This window comes from Propithecus coquereli, unplaced genomic scaffold, assembly GCF_000956105.1.
Source record: "Propithecus coquereli isolate 6110/MARCELLA unplaced genomic scaffold, Pcoq_1.0 Scaffold399, whole genome shotgun sequence".
NCBI lineage: Eukaryota > Metazoa > Chordata > Mammalia > Primates > Indriidae > Propithecus > Propithecus coquereli.
Genome location: NW_012149718.1, coordinates 1,369,586 through 1,389,209, shown reverse-complemented (window position 1 = coordinate 1,389,209; position 19,624 = coordinate 1,369,586). Strand labels below are relative to the sequence as shown.

General features: G+C 49.6%; 1 protein-coding gene across 1 annotated transcript in view; it reads left to right on the top strand.

Annotated features, from left to right (window-relative positions):
* Positions 1 to 19,624, top strand: part of ADARB1 (adenosine deaminase, RNA-specific, B1) — a 97,654-nt gene that overhangs the window by 40,368 nt on the left and 37,662 nt on the right. The window contains exons 2-7 of the mRNA XM_012652681.1: positions 1,061 to 1,135; positions 5,127 to 6,061; positions 9,852 to 9,966; positions 12,052 to 12,220; positions 12,868 to 13,016; positions 14,111 to 14,279. Coding sequence (XP_012508135.1) covers positions 1,061 to 1,135; positions 5,127 to 6,061; positions 9,852 to 9,966; positions 12,052 to 12,220; positions 12,868 to 13,016; positions 14,111 to 14,279 — 1,612 coding nt within the window. The remainder of the gene's footprint in view (positions 1 to 1,060; positions 1,136 to 5,126; positions 6,062 to 9,851; positions 9,967 to 12,051; positions 12,221 to 12,867; positions 13,017 to 14,110; positions 14,280 to 19,624) is intronic.

Here is a 19,624-nt window from a genome sequence, read left to right as displayed (position 1 = left end):
GAAAGTATATCCAAAATATTTAGGAAGAAGAAACTCAAATTTGTTAATAATTAGAAATTGGAATAATTATTCTTTGAGGATTTCCCATGGTTTCTCTTGCCAACAAATAACATGTTATACATGGCTGAGAAATTAGATTAAATTTAACAACTGTATGCATTTTAGTCTCATCTATACGAGATGCTTTCAAGATGACAGAGAAGTAGTTAAGTGAAATGCGGAGGGTGCTGGTTCTTGGTGCGTGGCTTTATTTTATAACCCAAACCAAGAGTCTGCCCAGAACCAAGATCAGAAGGCAGGCAGATGAGAGCCCCATTTGAGTTCTGTCCTTGTCTGTCAGGGTGTGTTGCGTCTCCAAATCATCCTGCAGGAGAGATCTTTCTAAGATGTAAACACCACCTTTGTTCCTGGTCAGAGCTCTTTGTGGCCCTCCATTCCCCAGAATCAAGCCCACTCTCCTCAGAGTAGCCTGAGGGCTCTGGGCACGGTCTGAGACCTTCCTTGCTGTGGCCCTGTCCACCTCATCATCCCTTGCACGGGAGAGTCCCCATCAGGAGTTCTTTGCTGCTCCGGAACCTGCCAGAAAGGAGTGTTCTGTCCCAAATGGCAGACCTAACTTCTCTAACAAGACCTAAATTCCTTTTTTTTTTTCCAGACAGAATCTCGCTCTGTTGCCCAGGCTGCCGTGCAGTGGTGTCATCATAGCTCACAGCAACCTCAACTCCTGGGCTCAAGCGATCCTCCCGTCTCAGCCTCCCGAGGACCTGGGACTACAGGCGCCACTACACCCAGCTAATTTTTCTATTTTTAGTAGAGATGGGGTCTGGCTCTTGCTCAGGCTGGTCTCAAACTCCTGAGCTCAAGCGATCCTCCCGCCTTGGCCTCCCGGAGTGCTGGGATTGCAGGCGTGAACCACCACGCCCGGCCAAGACCTAAGTTCTTATTTCATGATTTTCTCCTTTGATCTGTAATAATGTTGTAATCGTTCCCCCAGAGTAGACTTACCTCATATTGCCCATATCCTGGGAACACTAAATGCTATTTTCTTGCTGTCTTTCAGACAGAAACAGTCTCCGCCAGTCAAGAAACCCTCAAAAGTCTTTTGCCATGGATTTAGAAGATGAAGAAAACATGAGTAAGATCTAGGCCTATCACGTAGTATCAAATAGCTAATCTTCTGTTAAAATTTTCGTGTTTTGTAAGTTTATTAATGAGACTGATTTAGGCAAATGGGTGGTTTTTCCTGTGATGTGTGCTTACTGATGGTGTCATGATTTTAGCTCCCCGCAGTAGTGTCAGTGTCCACTGTGGGCATTTCCCGACAGCCATGTGCCTAGGTTTTCCATTCCTCCTTATCATCATGGGGCTGTCGCTTGTTGTCTCTGGGCGCATGTCTCATGCAGCTGCGTGGTCATGTGAAATCGTGTCATGGCTGGTTCTCAGAGTAATGCTCTGAATTGTCATCCAGGCAAACCGAAGATAACCTTTGAGATTGATTCAAATACCCAGGCATCTGGAATAATCGTGTAGAAATATTTCCCTTCAAATACAGTCGAGTCTCTGCACTTTGAGGGAAGGGGTTCATGTGTCTGTTAAGCTTAAGTTTCCAACGATATTAACGAGTCTTGGGGCTGGCGTAAGCAGAACTCACGTGGGGCCTTTCTCCTTTCCATACTGTCCTCTTTGGGGCCGAGGGGTTGGAGAGCCTCGGGGTGTCTCTCAGCCTCGTTCTCCATTGAAAGTTCAGGGAACACACCTGTCTCTTCTTTTTTATCTTTAATCCCAGATGGCAGTACGTCTGAATAAGGTTTCAGTGCTTCCACAGCAGCTGGGAGAGTTTAGTGGGGAAGTTACAAGGAAGACATCACTTTTCTAACTAATACGTGTGTGTATTTATATTCTTACTTGTCTCAAGGAAGAACATGCAGCTCTAAATGACACTGGGAGTGATTATTGATCGTTACAACTTAGCTCAGCGCATTTCTCTGTGACTTCACACACAACTAATCACCTGAGGTCTTGGAAAGGCTCTCGTCCACCACATAAATCAAACTGTGGCCCGGGGAAATGTCCCTACGTTGTATCGCTGCTCCATGAGTTTGCTGCGGGCGCTGTGGCTTGGGCTGGGCCTCTGTTCTGTGACCTGCACAGCAAACGCTCCCTGCAGCTGCAGTCAGCCGTGGCGGGTGTGAGGGTCGGCAGCTGCAGCAAGTGTGTGCTTTCCCTGGCTGCTGCTGGCGGTTTTCTCATCAGTCCTGCTCTTGAGATCTTTTTAAAATCCAGCCTCATGTTTCACGGGGCAGTTCCTCTCACCATTTCCATTTTTGCCACAGTTTTTAAGAGGGAGATTATGCTCACGCTCCTCATTTTAGAAAATGTGACCTTCACTTGGCCCATTTAATTTTCCACCTGAAGAATGTGTGCAGGTGTCCCCAGGTGTTCCACCCGAACAGCGTGTGCAGGTGTCCCACCCGAACAGCGTGTGCAGGTGTTCCACCCGAACAGCGTGTGCAACAGTGTGTGCAGGTGTCCCCAGGTGTTCCACCTGAACAGTATTTGCAGATGTCCCCAGGTGTTCCACCCGAGCAGCGTGTGCAGGTGTCCCCAGGTGTTCCACCTGAACAGTATATGCAGGTGTCCCCAGGTGTTCCACCCGAGCAGCGTGTGCAGGTATCCCCAGGTGTTCCACCCGAACAGTATGTGCAGGTGTCTCCAACTGTTCCACCCGAACAGTATATGCAGGTGTCCCCAGGTATTCCACCTGAGCAGTGTGTGCTGGTGTCCAGGGCCTCTTCTGTGACTGTGGACTGCAGTCCGTGGCCGCAGTCCTCCCGTGTAGGCAGAAACGTTATGTTGTGTAGATTTATATAATGAGCCCTAAACTGATCCTGTGATAACGACGTGTTAAAGAACCCTCCAGCATAATTTTCCTGGAAAGAGAAGCTGCTGGTTCAAGCGCCAGAACTTTGACACGCCAGTCCTGTATGTTCTAGCGTGATTAATATTCACATTTATGAAATGTAGCAGCATGATCTATGAACAGAATGCATATGTTTAAGAGGATTTGAGATTGTGGGATGTCTTTCTCTAATTTTAATATTTCATTTTCCTTTATATAGTAGCATTGTTAATAGACGGCGTGAGCAGAACCCAGCGCCTCTAAAGTGAATGAGAATTTAGAACGTACATAATCTGTGTTTGTGGAAAGTAATGTTTCTTACAATGTCAAGATTACTTGTCAGTCTGATACTGATTATTTTTATTTCTGAAAGCATGTGGTTGTTTCAGAGGTTATAAATATTTGATTAAATGCATGTCAGAATACATTTATAATGATCTGATTTCCTATCTTGATAATTGTTTGACAACAAATGTAAGCAATGATCTAGTATGTGATGTTCTTGCTCAATTTATTAACCTCTGAATTCCATCTTGGCTCTGCTTTTTTTAACCTTTTGTTCCCTTTGAGCACCGAAAGGAGTAACCTACCGAGCTTTTGCTGGAGGATGTTGTAAATGAAAATTTAGTGTCCATTCCGTCAGCTTTGCCAACTGGGGGAAGTGGTGTGTGAGGGCGTTTTGGAGACACGGCACCGGCAGAGGAAGTTTGCAGACCCCTGACCTCTGCCGCCGCTCAGCCTCAGTTTTCCCGGGGGCTGTGTCCAAACCAGGTTATCTTCACAGTCCCAGCTGAGCCAGAGCCCTGGAGTTAGAGATCGCTGTCTGCGCAGATTGGCAGCCCGTGGCTGGGCTTTGCTACGTTAAACCTTCCCAAGGTGGAGCCAATGAGTATTCTCAGTCTTTTCAGTTTGCGTAACACAGTGGGAATCTGCTTTTACATTATGTAGTACGAACAGACCCGAAAGCCCCCATACTGGGGCACTTGTAAATTGGTTTACAGCCTTAAAAATATTTTGGTTACTTAAATGATTTATTGTGGATTTTCTGAAGCCAGTGGTAGAGTTCTTTAAATGCATCCACAGCAACAGCCTTGCGCAGCCCTGTGATTGCTACTCCTGGGCGCCTGCAACAGGCGGCCTGAGAAGCTAACCGCGATAAAGAGGAATTATTTCTTCTCACCTTTTTTAAAAAGCCTGATGAACTTAGAGGGAGGAGTGAACACTTTTTTATTCCCCTTTTTAAAATCAAAATCATGTTTATTTTGCTATTCACTTTTAGAATTCTAAAATTATCTTTATTTATTAATTTTAAGTCTAAACTACCTTTAAAAAGTAGGATAAACAAATTATTCTGAAAACTCATCAAATAATTGTTTTTTAAAAAGACAAAATTGCCAGACAGTGTATTTACGAAGTGAAGATGTCGTAGCTTGCCAGCAGCTTCGACTCTATGTCTTGTTCTTACATACTTTTCCTATTGCGGAATGTATTAAGGATTCAGATTTAATCAATCCCCATATATAATGAAAAATGTAAATGAGTACTAGAAATAAAGCCATATCCCCCAAGAATAATTTCTAAAAAGCCATAATGCTTTTTACAATTACATGAGCAGTTTCCTAAGATTGATTCATAAACTAAATAGAATACTTGCATATTTTTATTGAATATTTGAAACCTGAAAATCGAATTAACTTATGAATGCATGTTTTTAAATTGTGTTTCCTCTTCTGAGAGATGCTGCAGTTTAAAACCTGTAGGTAGTATGATGGTAAATGACAATGAAAAGGAGGAAAGTGCTAAAATAAAATGTATATTTGTCTATATTCTAATATTAAATTATCATTTTGTTACACTTATTAATGTAAGGTCTTTCTGGATTAACTTATCCCACATTTTGACAAGCTTGAAAGAGCATCTCTGGGTGCTTAAGAATATTCTCAGTAGAAAAAAATCATTTAAAGATTTCACCTTTTAATGCAGAAGCCGTTGGTGACACTAACAGAAACGGTGTCGGCCATTAATAAGTACGATGTCGAAGCACTCGTTTCAGCTGAGGCGATAGTTCTCTGGCTAAATGCATAGCTCCTCATGCTTACGTCAGGAATAAAACGTAAAGCACACATCACTTGACCAGTTACAAAGAGAGATAAAGGAATCTATAAATTTTGCATTTACAAGGTCCTGCAACGAAGGCGTTGTAAGTTACTCTTTCTGGGCACCGCAGGTTCCAGCAGCACTGACGTTAAGGAAAACCGTAATCTGGACAACGTGCCCCCCAAGGACGGCAGCGCACCGGGGCCTGGCGAGGGCGCGCAGCTCTCCAATGGGGGCGGCGGTGGCACCAGCAGGAAGCGGCCCCTGGAGGAGGGCAACAACGGCCACTCCAAGTACCGCCTGAAGAAACGGAGGAGAACCCCGGGGCCCGTCCTCCCCAAGAACGCCCTGATGCAGCTGAACGAGATCAAGCCGGGCCTGCAGTACACGCTGCTGTCCCAGACCGGGCCCGTGCACGCGCCCCTGTTCGTCATGTCTGTGGAAGTGAACGGGCAGGTCTTTGAGGGCTCCGGCCCCACAAAGAAAAAGGCAAAACTCCACGCCGCCGAGAAGGCCTTGAGGTCGTTTGTGCAGTTTCCCAATGCGTCCGAAGCCCACCTGGCCATGGGGAGAACCCTGTCTGTCAACACGGACTTCACGTCCGACCAGGCCGACTTCCCCGACACGCTCTTCAACGGCTTCGAGACTCCGGACAAGTCGGAGCCGCCCTTTTACGTGGGCTCCAACGGGGACGACTCCTTCAGCTCCAGCGGGGACCTCAGCTTGTCGGCTTCCCCGGTGCCTGCCAACCTCGCCCAGCCTCCGCTCCCCGTCCCGCCGCCGTTCCCGCCCCCCAGCGGGAAGAACCCGGTGATGATCTTGAACGAGCTGCGCCCGGGACTGAAGTACGACTTCCTCTCCGAAAGCGGGGAGAGCCACGCCAAGAGCTTCGTCATGTCCGTGGTTGTGGACGGGCAGTTCTTTGAGGGCTCGGGGAGGAACAAGAAGCTTGCCAAGGCCCGGGCCGCGCAGTCTGCCCTGGCCACCGTTTTTAATTTGCACTTGGACCAAACGCCGTCCCGCCAGCCCATCCCCAGTGAGGGTCTGCAGTTGCACTTGCCACAGGTGAGGAAAATGCACGGCTGCCACGGCATGTGGCGTTGCTCTTGGTGGTGCTTTATGCAGCGCTCGATTGTCATTGTCACTGTCGACTTTCACCTTAATGTCACTCTGTCCTCACCAGGAGCAGATACAGGTAAGTCTGGCTGCCAGGGCCACGTGGTCGCCAAGAAGCTCTTGCAGCCTCCGGTGCATGCCAGGGCCCTCGCGGTGCAGGGCGGGCGCGGGGGCGGGACAGGCAGCCGAGGCCCCACGCACCAGGTAGTGTTGACACCACAGTCTGCGGTTCCCTCCCCCGGCAGCCCTGCCGCAGCGACGCCATCCCGTAGCAAGCCCCTATCGGGGCAGGAGGGCGAGCCCCAGGCAGAGGCCTCACTGGGACCGGCTCCCATTTGGGTCGGGGTGGTGGGCGGGCCCCTTGGCTCCAACCTGACTGGCTGGTGGCTGTGTTCCTAGGCCGCAGCCCGGCTAAGCAGAGTACGAGCCAACCAGCAGCGAGCAGGAACCAGCGGGCGGGCGGGTGGGGGGAGGGGCCCCTCAGTAAGTGTTCCAGCACCTGCCAGGTGCCTGGGAGTCTCTGCACTTTGAATTTCCTGTGTGGGATTCACGTGGGCTCCCCACCCGGGCTGGAGGTGGGCAGCCACTCTTAAGTTTGGTCTTGCCCCGCCCAGTAAAATAAGGGTGAAGAAAGGGAAAGTGTCAGGGTGGGCTCATAATGGCTTCTGTGGAAGAAGAAAAGAAAATAGCATTTCGTTCTCATCTCTTAAGTCCTAGAGCTCTCTGATTAGCTTTGCTTCTTTTCTTGGAATTCCATCTTCTGCTGGTCTATTGTAAAAATCATTCCTTGACCATCTTCTTTATTTATTCCTTTGTGTCAAAATATTATTCACTTTGAAGATAACCCGTATACTACATGTGACCAGAATGAATGAGGGACTCCACATGGATTGACAGGGTGGCTTGTGTTCTCTCGGAAGCACCCAGGGGGTGCCGTGATAGTTCCTCCCTTGCCTGTGGACACGGTTAGAATAACCTCTATGCAGCTGTAGTCTGGGACGACCAGCAGTGCTCAGTTTTAAAAGAGATTTATTTTATTTTGCCTAAAGCAACCAAATACAACACCAGTATAAAGCAATGTAGTCAAAGTATTTTGCTGACCTTTCTGATGAAGCAGGTACTTGCTTCCCTTGAAACCTCGTGTTAACGTTGTTCATGAGAATTCTTAGTCCATTTAGCATGTTACAAACCCGTGGCACTAGATCCCATGTGATTTCTCATTTTCAGGGTTACTATTTGCTAAAATATTTCAGCCCAAGTTCAAAATATTGTCTGATGTGACTTGTCTTCTCTTAATGTTGACAGAGTGGCAAACAAGACCACCGAAATCGCATCAGACGTTGTGATTCCAGATGCCAGGGGCTGCGCGGTGTCAGCACCGCCAAGAGGGCTTGGCCCTGTGCCTTCCCAGACGCAGGGGGGAGCAGGCCCCAAGCTCCTGGGGGGCACCTGCTGGGCTCCATCCTGTGGGGGTGTGGGTGGGCAGGGGCCGTCTCAGCCCACCTGCCACCACCTCGCTCTGGGTTAGTCTAGAACTGCTGGGGCTCCTGGGGAGTGGAGCTGAGATTCCCCCAGTCCCCGCCGCAGTGGCCCCCGCGGCCCCTGTGTCTTTGGAGCCCCCAGGTAGCTCAGGAGTGTGACCACGTGTCTCCTGGAGGACGTGGGTGGCCTTCCCAGAATCGGTCCTTATGGCCTTCTTGCTGGGTTCCATTGTCTTTCGATTGGAAATTTCAAGCTGTACACTCCAGCGAAGGTGGAAAACCCCACCTGTTTTCCTAGAGTGACCCTCGCAGGACTTAGACATCCCTGGCCTAAGATTTTTTGCCTTCATATTCGTAGTGGCATGCGGGGACCTAAAAAACAGACACACTGACCATGTGACGACTGCCGTGTCCTCTGTCCCAGTGAGCCCAGCGCGGGGGAAGGGCTGTCCACGTCCCCGTGTGTTGTCACAGGGAAGCAGCGCTTGCCTGGGACTGTGTGCACGGGCTTGGCTGTAAGAGCAAGTTGTTTTTGTTGTTGTTTTGTCCACCCTGAAACTGAGAGGAGAGTCGCTTCATTCACCACACGAATGAGACTGTGTCCCTTCGAGGGCGTTTGGGAACGGCCCGTGTGCCGCAGATGCCTGCACCTAGCGGGTGTCAGCGCGAGCGCCGCACCTCTGCTCGGGGTCTCCCCGAACTCTCTGGTCAAACTTTTTCACCTTTCTCTGAAAATCTGGAGACGTGCCTAACTTTATACGTAGCAGCAACTTTGTTTCCTCCGGCTTGTCCTTCACCTCTCTCGCCACGTTTTCTTGTGAATTCGAACGCATCGTCCTTTACCTCTGGGCCCCCGGCCACTGTGGTGTCTGCATGTCCCGCGTTCTGTGCGCAGGCGCTGTGCGGGCTATCTTCGTCCGCTCCAGCGTGTTCTTTCCTGAGCGCTGTCCTCTGGGCTCCCTGGTCTTTGCTGCAGTGACAGGAGGAGACGTCCTGGCAGCTGTGTTTTCCCCATAAGTCATCACTTAGGATGAATGACTTTTCAATTCGGGAAGAATTTTGTTAAGGGCCAACCTGGGGGCAGTAGTTTGGCCTGGTGGCCATGGGTTGTCCAGACAAGTGTAAGATCGGTGGGACGTGGGTCGAAACTGGCTCTTAACACACACCTCTCAGCAGACACTGTTTGTCATTATATCCAGCGAGCCGTGAAAACAAGAGCACGTCCAAAATCTAGCACATGAGCTCCGAGAAGGGCGCTTGGGCTGTGCGATCTGATGGTGCTCCAGGGCAGGTGTTCCAGACATCGCACTAACACCTGCCCTCGAAGCGTCGGCCTCGGGTGCGTTATAGGGTCGTTCAGTCTGAGCAGGAAGTGCTCTGACAAGCTCAGTCGCTGCTGCGTTCTGGGACAAGGAGCTGAGCCGGGAGACGTTGTCAATAGAGGTTGAAATAACGGGAACGTCTCTAACTGGTGCCTCGGAGAGGGAGGTGCTGGGCACAGCCTGGCGGTTCTTTCATCTGATCGTGCCTTCAAGCTGCCCCTTTTGCCCGCGATCTTGCGTGTTGCTTGGTATGTGCCCCGGCCTCGTGCAGCCTCTGAGCCGCGCCACGTGTGGGTGTGGGAGAGGGTGAAAGAGGGCCCTCCAAGCCCCGAAAGCCCTGTACTCAGGAAGTGTCAGTGAGAGAAGCGCCGGAGGGCAGCACCAGTAGGCACAGTGTGCGGGTGGGCGGCCCTGGGCAGGCTCTCTCACCCTGTGCCTCGGTTTCCTCCTGGGGACAGGGCTGGTGCTGTGAGAATCAGAGGGACGACGTGTGTGTGGGCCTCACGCTTTGTGGGTGCCGGCTCCCGCGAGGGCACGTTGCAGGCCCCCAGCCACAGCCTTGTGACCCTTGGGCATCAGTTCATAGGGAGTGTTTTGGAGGATGCGTGCGTGCGCACACGCACACGCGCACACGCACGCACACACACACGCATGCGCATGCGCATGTACGCACGTACGTATGCGCGCGTGCGTGCACGCACAGAGACGCGCACGCGCAGAGACATGCATGTGCGCGCACACAGACACTCACACGCACAGACATGCACACGCACACGCATACACACACTTGTTTGACAGATTTACCTGTGTGGTTTCCCAGATCAGAAGCAGTTTGTGAGTGTCACCGTGTGGAGGGGCGTGTGGTGACAGTCAGAGGGATCAGCCCCCCCAGGTGCCAGTGGGTCCCTAACCCTCGCGTCTCTGCTCCCCACGCAGGTGCTAGCGGACGCCGTCTCCCGCCTGGTCCTGGGTAAGTTTGGTGACCTGACCGACAACTTCTCCTCCCCTCACGCTCGCAGAAAAGTGCTCGCTGGAGTCGTCATGACGACAGGTGAGCATGTTGGTGTTGCGTGTCACCCGCGCGCGCGTCTGTGTTTACCAAATGCGACACGCTCCCCATCCGTGAGAACGGCTCCGACACACCAACAGGAGGTGGTTTTCCTTCTTTTTCTTCAGAATGTCGGCCATATGCAAATGTGAGAACTTCACTTACAAACCTTTTCTTCCCCTAAATGTTCAGCTTTTTAACCTAAGTCTGTTTCATTCAGAGAAAGCGTACTGTGTTAATATGTGATTCCTGTCATCTCTGTCGCGTGGGAGCCTCGATCTGCTCCAGAAAACGGCAGGGGACTCACTGATTCCTGCTTGATTGAAACTGGGCTGTATCCGATTTATCACCTAACTCTTGACGCTGCCGGAGAAGTTTCTGAGTGGCTGTTACGGGGGAGGGAGGAAGCTCATACAAGAGAGAAAATCCCTGGAAAAAAGCACAGTTTAGGCAGAAGAAGCCCTATTAAATTTGGCTAGAAGTCCCAGCAGCAGAAGGAATCCCGGAACCCCTTCCCACACCCCGGGAGTGAGAGCACTTACTGCATCTCAGTGGGTAGCTCCTGGGGAAAGGAAACCACGTCCGTGGCCGCGCCTGCGCCCTGGGGCGGGGGCCGCCTGTCACGCGGGGCCTCTCCGCTCCCGGGTCCGCTCAGCCTGGACGGCCGGGTGCAGGAAGCCGGCCCTGCGGCCGCACAGGGAGGAAGCTGGGAACGGTTTATCTGTCCACACCTGCCAGCCGGGGAGGAATCCCCAGTTCTCCACATGGGTGACCACGTTGTCCCTCCACCTGAGGCAGCACACCTGTCAGTTTGTGGAAAGGGCACGAGTCCATGACCCTTGGCCTGGACCAGCCACGTGGTGCCCTAGAAGCACAGCTGCCGTTTTAGCGGCCATCGCTGCCGTGCCGGCCGTGCTCGCTCTGACGCACGCGGGAGCGTGCGGGGTGGAGGAGGTACCCTCGGCTCTGTTTGTGGCTGTATTTCCCCCACCCCCCAGCTCTCTCCACTGCCGTCCTTTACAGCGCTGCACTCGGGACCCCTCACCCACCGAGTCGGTTCTCTAAGTCAGGTTCTGTGCCTCCTTGGGCCGCGTGAGCGGGTGAGCTGGCCGAGTTCTTTTGCCCAACCTAAAAACCACCTTAGAAGAGGCAGACCCCCTTCTGGGAGCATTGCGCATTTTCGCGTGTGTTTCACTCGAGACCATCTGCTCAAGGCCACGATTCCCATCTGGAGCCAGCACTGCGTAGCGAGCACCCGGTGTGCGGGCCGGCCCCGACGCGGGCTCAGGTGCTCTTGCCAGCTGAGTGGCCCTGGCAGGTCGGGAGCCCCCCCTGCCTCAGTTTACGCATCCGTAACGTGGAGACAGTAGTAGCATGTACCTCAGAGGACGTCACGGGAGGGCAACAGGGACAATTTTCCTGATGTCCCTGCGTCCCTGGAGCGAGCTGTCACTTGGCGTGCACACCGTTCATTTAGCTGTGGTGAGCGCCAGCCGACTCTTGGGTGCCGTTGACAGCCTGCAGCGTGTCTCTGCCCGTGGTCTGCCCCGCAAGTCAGCGCGGAGTGGCCCGGTGTGGAAGTTCCCCACTGCTCACATCTCACTCCCAGTGCAGCGACGCGGGACAGATTACTAAGGAAGACGTGGCCACTTCGTTCTGCTTTCCCTCCCGTTCCTCTGGTGCCGTTGGGCCGACCCTTCCAGCCCCTTTAGCGCTTTGGTATTTGATGTCAAGGTTAATTGCCAGACCAGGTAGTCTGCCTTTACATAGTGTTTCCTGCCTGTGCCGATGGTGACTGTGCCAGAAAAGGCCTTGTTGCATTCCAGAGGAAACGAGTTTAGAATCTGCACCCTAAATAGTGGGGAAGGTTAGCTTCCCAGAAATGTCACACGTGTCCTCAGTAAAAGGTTATCTGCAGTGCGTAACTCCGCCCAGTTGGGAGTGAGGTGGTGAGGATACGTCCGAAGATGAGCTCGCAAAGTCCGCGGAGCCGGGAGAGCGAGTCACCGCGAGAACATGCCAGCCCCAGGGGCACAGGCGGCGGGCGTTGCTGTGACTTAGTGAAAATAATTTCTCTTTGTTTGTCAGGCAGCGACGTTAAAGATGCCAAGGTGATCAGTGTTTCTACAGGAACGAAGTGCATTAACGGCGAATACATGAGTGACCATGGCCTTGCTCTAAACGACTGCCATGCAGAAATCATATCTCGCAGATCCTTGCTCAGATTTCTTTACACGCAACTTGAGCTTTACTTAAAGTAAGTTTAGTAAGAAAGTAAAGGAAGCTATTATTAAAATTTTTTTTTCTTATTATAATGCAAAACATTACAAAACTTTTCATTGTTTCCGTAATCACTGAAAAATTCTCAAAATAATAACTTTATCAGTAAGACTGAATCCCATTTTTCCATAATGCTCGAGCTATGAAATAGCCTTGACTACATTATCACACACACACGGATACACACATATGGACATACATGGCCATCAATTTTAAGTGTTCGTTGCAGACCACGTGATTTTGTTTTATGCAGTGCGAATATAAACAGAACTTCCAAACTACCTGAGAAAGACGGTCACTTTTATGCGAGTCACTGTTTCTAGAAAGAGCTAACCATGTACCTAAACTGGTTTTCTTTACAAAGCTGTTTTTTCCATGTGGCCTTTCTGTTCTGAAGTCATAAATGAGAAGAAGAAAAGGCTACTCACATTTCGACGCCATGTCCATTATTGCATGGACGAGAGCTATATTAATTACTGTAAATACATAAAATAGAAATTCCAGTTCAAACTTATCTTTCCCCTGTTGAAAATACTGGCCTCTGAAAATCGTCGTGACTGTGATAGACTAAATTTTGACTGTGCACAGCTTTAAATGTTACTTTCGCAACTTTTTTCCTTTCAGTAACAAAGATGATCAAAAGAGATCCATCTTTCAGAAATCTGAGCGAGGAGGGTTTAAACTGAAGGAGAACGTCCAGTTTCATCTGTATATCAGCACCTCTCCCTGTGGAGATGCTAGAATCTTCTCACCACATGAGCCAATACTGGAAGGTATGAGACCACATTCTTAAGCAATTGAGAGTTTCTCAAGTAAATTTATCATTATGTAGCAACAGACAAAATAACAAACCTACAGTAATATCCTCTTCTCTTTCTTTTTTTTTTGGATTTTGGCCTTGGGTGTGGATCTAATAGGAGTTTCTATAAAAGCATGGAGTTTTTTCTTTTCGATTAATAATTTAATTAGAAAACTTTAATGAATGAAAAATGTGAATTCTAATTAACCAATTAAAATAGAGTGAGGGTATTAGATCAAAATTGTATCTGTATTTAAATTTGGATCATAAATGTCTCTACGTCAGAGATGTATTGATCCTCCATGTTCCCGATGAATTATCGTTCACTACATGTGTGATTACGGCATTTGGCTGATACTTCAGAAGCAAGTAGGCACTAACGAAAGGCAGGGCACCACTGCAATCACATTTTGTTCATCCTTGCACGCGAGGTTAGCGCCTTTGTCTTTCGGTGATGTGTACCCACACCCCTCTCCCAAGTGTGAGCAGCGTTTATCTCAAATAGAAGGAATGTTTGTTTATGCTGTTTCCCGTGGTTACAAAAGCAACACATACTCACTGTGGAAAATTGCTAAATATTTATAAAATGTAAGAACATTAAAATCACCCATATTCATATAATCTAGACATAATCACTACAGATGTTTTAGTATACTTCTCATGGGTTTATTTCTGCATCTGTCTAGGTTTATTTTTGCAATTTTAAAAATACAAGGAGAAAAAATACAACTAATGCCCCAATAGCCATCACTCAGAATTAGCAGGTGTTAGCATGTTGTCCTATTTGCTTCAGCCCCTTTTTAGTGATAGAAATAAATCATTTCAGTTAAAATGGAAACCCCTTCTCCCCCAACCCCCAAGGAGACTACTTTTGTGAATTTGGTTTGTTTTGTATCCTTCCCGCCGAATGTTATACACTTACATTATATGTGTATTTTGTATACACGGTATAAACATAGGCATATACATGCATAAACTGTGCTTTAATGCTCGGGGCATCGGTAGATGTGCTTTTCAGTGAGCTGAGTAGCTGTTTGCTGTCTGTGGGTTACCCTCCTTCCTCTCTAGAGCCAGCGGACAGGCATCCAAATCGCAAAGCAAGAGGACAGCTTCGGACCAAAATAGAGTCTGGGGAGGGGACGATCCCAGTGCGATCCAACGCCAGCATCCAGACGTGGGACGGGGTGCTGCAGGGGGAGAGGCTGCTCACCATGTCCTGCAGCGACAAGATCGCGCGGTAAGGCGGGTGGGGGTGTGACCTGCGGTCACCTCCCTGCACGTGGGACTCGTTCATTCCGTTTCTCAACTTCCCTATTGGCTTTTGTCCCCATTCCCTACTCGGGTGTTCCACGTGTTCTCTGAAGGACCGAGGTTCTAAACATGTGGGCCCACCGGGGGCGAATAGAGGTGGGGCCTTCACGCGTGGGCGCCAGACTTCTCGCCCTGCCTGTCCTTTAAAACAAGCGTCCAGCTTCTGGCATGTATGTTTATGCAGGGCTTCTAGGTTAAATTGGTGTATCTAATGTGCTGCCGGCTGTGATATTTTAAAACTATTTGCTTCCCCTCATTGCTAGTAGATGCAACTGGAATGGTCATGTTCACCATTCAGTTAACATTTGGGGTAACTGATATTTACATTTTAAAAATCATGTAAAACCCGTCACTGAGACGCTGAGTCCCAAGCACAGAGAGCACGTGGCCATGCTGTGCCCGGCGGTGGGTCAGGCTTAAATTAGGGCTCTGCAAACACTTCTCTTGTTAGCTTGTGCTGAAACATTTCTCTCCCAGAAGCCTGTATCCAGATCAGATTTTAGAAAACCTTTCATTTTTTCAGATGCTGGTATTAGTTCCAGTAGTTCTTTGTTGTTTTTAAAACTAATGTTTATTTGAAGAAAAAAGAAGTAACATGAGCCAGCGATAAAAAGCATTCAGTGGTACAGAAGCACACGGAATACAAGATCTCCCTGTTCGGAGCCGTAGTGGTGGCCGTGGCGAAAGGTCTTGACGGCCCATCCAGAAGTCGTGGACGTTGCCACGCGCACACGTGCACACACGTCTTTCCACGTGTGTGAGAGCCTTCTGTGTTGTGTTATTAACAGGTCTTGGACGGGAACCTCAGGTACAGGGGGCTGGATCGATCATATGCTTGAGGCCACTGGGATGTGTTAACTCATTATGTATTTGTGTGTGTGCGTTCTTGAAAAATACACAACAGTGTGACTTTGAGGTGTTTATGTTGTTAATTTACAGAAATGGTATAATCTATAGATTCCATTCTGTTTCTCACATTTTCATTCAACTCTATGTTTTTGAAACTGACCCCAGTGCTCTGACAAATGGCCGGTTCGCTACTTCTGCCTTCTGCACGGATCCCCTCGTAGTCCTGGGCCATTGCCTCCATGCCGGAGCCCTGGGTTTCCTGTCCTGCTCTTCTCATGTGGCCCTGAATATCCTCACTTAGCTCAGGGGAGACCTTTGCTAGGGTTTCTTGGGCACATGTTCAGGAGCTGTACACACGACAGCTTCGCAGAGTGATACCAGGTCGCACCCCAGTCTGTCACACCAGTTGGCACACGACCAGTGCGTTGGATTAGTCTCTCCCAGTTTGTAAGCTGGTCCCTTGTGGTCTTAATTTGCATTCCTCTCACCACCAGGAATGCTGAGCGTCTCCTCAGTTCCATGGTAACTGTTCGTCGTTCACCTCCCCTGAATGCCCAGGTTGTGTCCTTTGCCCACCGGTCTTTTGGATCTCATAGCTTTTTCTTCCTCACCCGCAGAGCTCCTTTTATGGTTTATAGTGAGAAGCTTCCGTGTCTTCGCTGAGTCCTGTCCCCTGAGTAGTCTTGTCACCCTGTGAAGATCACTCGACCACACACGCCGGGATTTATTTCTGGCTGTCTGCTCTGTTCCATCGCCGTCCATGTGTCTCTGTGCCAGTGCCACACTGTTTTGATGACTGTAGCTTTGTAATATGTTTTGAAATCAGGAAATGTGACATCTCCAACTTTCTTCTTCTTTTTCAAGATTGTTTTGGCTGTCCAGGGTACCCTGAAATGTCATGTAAATTTTCGGGTGGATTTTTCTGCATAAAGTGCCGTTGTTCATTTCATAGGGATGGTGTTGAATCTATAGATTGCTTTGGTTAGTATGGACATCTTAACAATATTAAGTCTTCCAACTCATGAACATGGGATATATTTCCATTTGTTTTTATCTTCTTTCATTTCTTTTAGCAATATTTTGTAGTTTTTATTATACAAGTCTTTCACTTCCTTGATTAGATTTACTACTATGTATTTTACTCTTTTTGATGCTATTATAAACAGAATTGTTTTCTTAATTTCCTGTTCAGGTTGTTCATTGTTAGTGTGTAGAAATGCCATTGATTTTTATGTCTTGATTTTATAAACTGTCTTGATTTTATAATATATCCTGTAACTTTGCTGAATTCGTTGATTAATTCTAACAGGTTTTGGGGGGGCATCTTTAGGGTTTTCTGTATGAAATCATGTCATGTGCAAACAGATATAATTTTATGTCTTCCTTTCCATTTTGAATGCCTTTTATATCTTTTTCATGCCTAAATACTCTGGTTGGAACTTCTCATAGTATGTCGAATGGAAGTGGCAGGAGTGGACATCCTTGACTTGTTCCTGATCTTTTTTTCCTTTTGGAGACAAGAGTCTGGCTCTGTCACCCAGGCTGGAGTGCAGTGGTGTCTCACGGCTCACTGCAGCCTCAAACTCCTGGGCTCGAGCGACCCTCCTGCCTCGCCTCCCACAATGCTGGGATTATAGGTGTGAGCCACCACACCTGGCCTGTTCCTGAACTTAAAGCAAGTTTTCAGTGTAAGGTTTTTTGGGTGGGCGGTGCCAGAGAAAGAAAGACAAGCAGAGTGTAAAGCTTTTTGTAGCAGAGAGGAGAAAGAAAGACAGACAGAGTGGGGGTTGCTGCCAAACAACATGGCTTTATTGAGCGCTCCCGGGCAAGGTTCACGGGTCCCAAGAGAGAGGGGCCAGAGAAGTCGCGCCGCCTGGAAGTTTTCAGCGGGCTTATAAAGGTTTTAGAGTTGGGAGATGGGGGTTTTTCTTTGGTGCGAAGTTTTGGTGCGCAAAGTGGAGAGTTCTTTGTTACAGTTTAGGGCGGGTTTTGTGGGCTTCCTTTTATTTTCTTTAGGGAGGGGAGGGGTGCCCGCCACCAGCCTTACATTCTGGCCTTTGGGTTATGTTGGGCGCTGCTCTTTCTGACTACTTCCTGCAGTGAGGGGACGTAGTCAGGGGCTGTGGGCCTGAGTCGGCTGGTGGAGGGGTGACTGGTCGGGGGGAACATGGATGAAGAAGTAGTTGGTTTACTGCCACTCGAGATAGCTCCTGTAGGCGGCGCTGGAGGAACTGAGCCAGCGAAGTTAGTTGTCTTTGTAGTGAGGCCAGCGAAGCAGACGTGGTCTCTAGAGCACTTTGTAGGTGATCTGTAAAATCGTATGGAGTTAATTGAGGGACCACTATGACAGGAAAACAAGGACCCAGAGTGGATGTATTGACACAGTGGGTGAGTGTTCCGTTGCACCAGAAGAACTGTCCCGGAGCAGAGGAGGTGGTTGTGGTCGCAGTATGGTTGGTAAGGCAGCGTCCATGAACTTGTAGGTTGGGGTCAGTGAGGGAGGTGAGAAAGCACACGCAATCTGCGTAAGCTTGGCCTGTAGGTTTAGGTTTTTAAAGGGGAATGTGAGTGAGGGGAGGGACTCGTGTACCTTAAATCTCCAGACATAAATGGAATCAGGAGCAGCTGTTGGAAGGGCCAGAAGATACAGAAGTCCACGTAAGACGGAGTTTAGTGGGACCTACCTGGTGGCAGGAGTAGGACAGGGAAGCATCTTGAGGTGGGGACCTTTTGATGTGTGAGATGTGACGCCAAGAACCGGTAGGGTCGTTCAGAAGTTTTACAGCCATAGGTGTTGTTAAAACGACTGTTTGGGGCCCCGTCCACCGGGGCTCAAGGGGCTTACGGTGAAGAGTTTTAAGAAGTACCAAGTTGCTGGGTTGTATACTCGTGTGAGAGATATCAGTCGGTCTCCGGCGGCTGAGGCAGGTACCTGTCCGCGTGGGCCGGAGAAGTTGTCTTTGGAGAGAGAGATTCGGGAGATAGGAGGCCAAAGGTGGGGGCTGGGCTGGAAGATGATGGTTAATGAGAAAAGACCGGCCGTACATGAGTTCAAAAGGGCTCAGATAAGTAGGATATCGAGGAGCTGCCCTGATCCGGGTGAGAGCCAGGGGCAAGAGATCAAGCCATGATTGGCGGGTCTCGACGATGAGTTTGGTGAGGTGGTCTTTTATTAACCTGTTAGCCCTTTCAACCTTTCCTGAGGACTGGGGCCTGTAGGGAACATGAAGTTTCCACTCTATATCGAGCGCCTCACAGACCTGGTGAGCAACTTTAGAAATGAAAGCAGGGCCATTGTCAGACTGAATGGAGGAAGGAAGGCCAAAGCGAGGAATAATCTCCATGATGAGCGTGGAGGCCACGATTTCAGTAGTTTCGTTGGCAGTGGAGAAAGCTTCACCCCAACCCGTGAAGGTATCTACCAGTGTTAAAAGATATTTGAAGCGTTTGTGGGGCGGCATATGAGTGAAATCGACTTGCCAGTCTTGTCCGGGGAGGTGTCCACACATTTGATGGGTAGGCACGGGCGGTTTGAGGCCCCCCTGAGGATTGACAGGAGCAAAAATGTCACGGACTGAGCAGACAGTTTTGGTAATGGAGTTTAGTGAAGGGTGTGAAAACAGAGGCTGTAGGAGTGGAAGAGGCCCTTGGTGCCAATGTGTAGTGAAGAGTGTACCTGGCCAATGAGTTCTAGGGCTTGTGCCTTAGGGAGGGCCAATTGCCGTCTAGTATGATCCACCCTTCAGTGGTGATTGAGCCCCCTTCAGCGAGAAGTCTGTCACGTTCTTCTGGAGTGTAGTGAGGCTGGATAGAAGGAATAGAAAGGAAAAGAAGAGGAACTGGACCAGGGTGTTTTGCGGATGTTAGGCTGCGGGCGACAGCATCGGCATAGTTGTTCCCCTTAGTGTCAGGGGACCCGTCCGTCTGGTGTCCCTTGCAGTGTATGACAGCCAATTGGGTGGGCAGCTGAAGGGCCTCGAGGAGACGGGAAATAGGGATGGCGTTGACAACAGGGGAGCCCTTGGTGGAGAGAAAGCCTCGTTCTCCCCATATGGCAGCGTGGCAGTGAGCTATCATAAAAGCATATTTAGAGTCGGTGTAGATACTGGCAGTTTTACCTTTGGCTAGATGTAAGGCTCGGGTGAGAGCAATCAGTTCCGCCTTTTGGGAGGTGGTGCCCTGGGGAGGCGGGATGAGATGCCTCTATAACCTGAGAGGCTGAGACAATGGCATAGGCTGCCCGGCACCTGCCGTCATCTCCCAGGGACGAGCTGCCATCGACAAACAATGTTAAGTCTGCCCCAGGGAGGGGTTGGTCCGCTAGGCTGGGCCTGGAGGTGGTGGTGGCTTCAACCAACTCAGAGCAAGAGTGAGAGGACAGGCTTAAGGATGGGATGGGAAGTAGAGTAGCAGGGTTTAAGG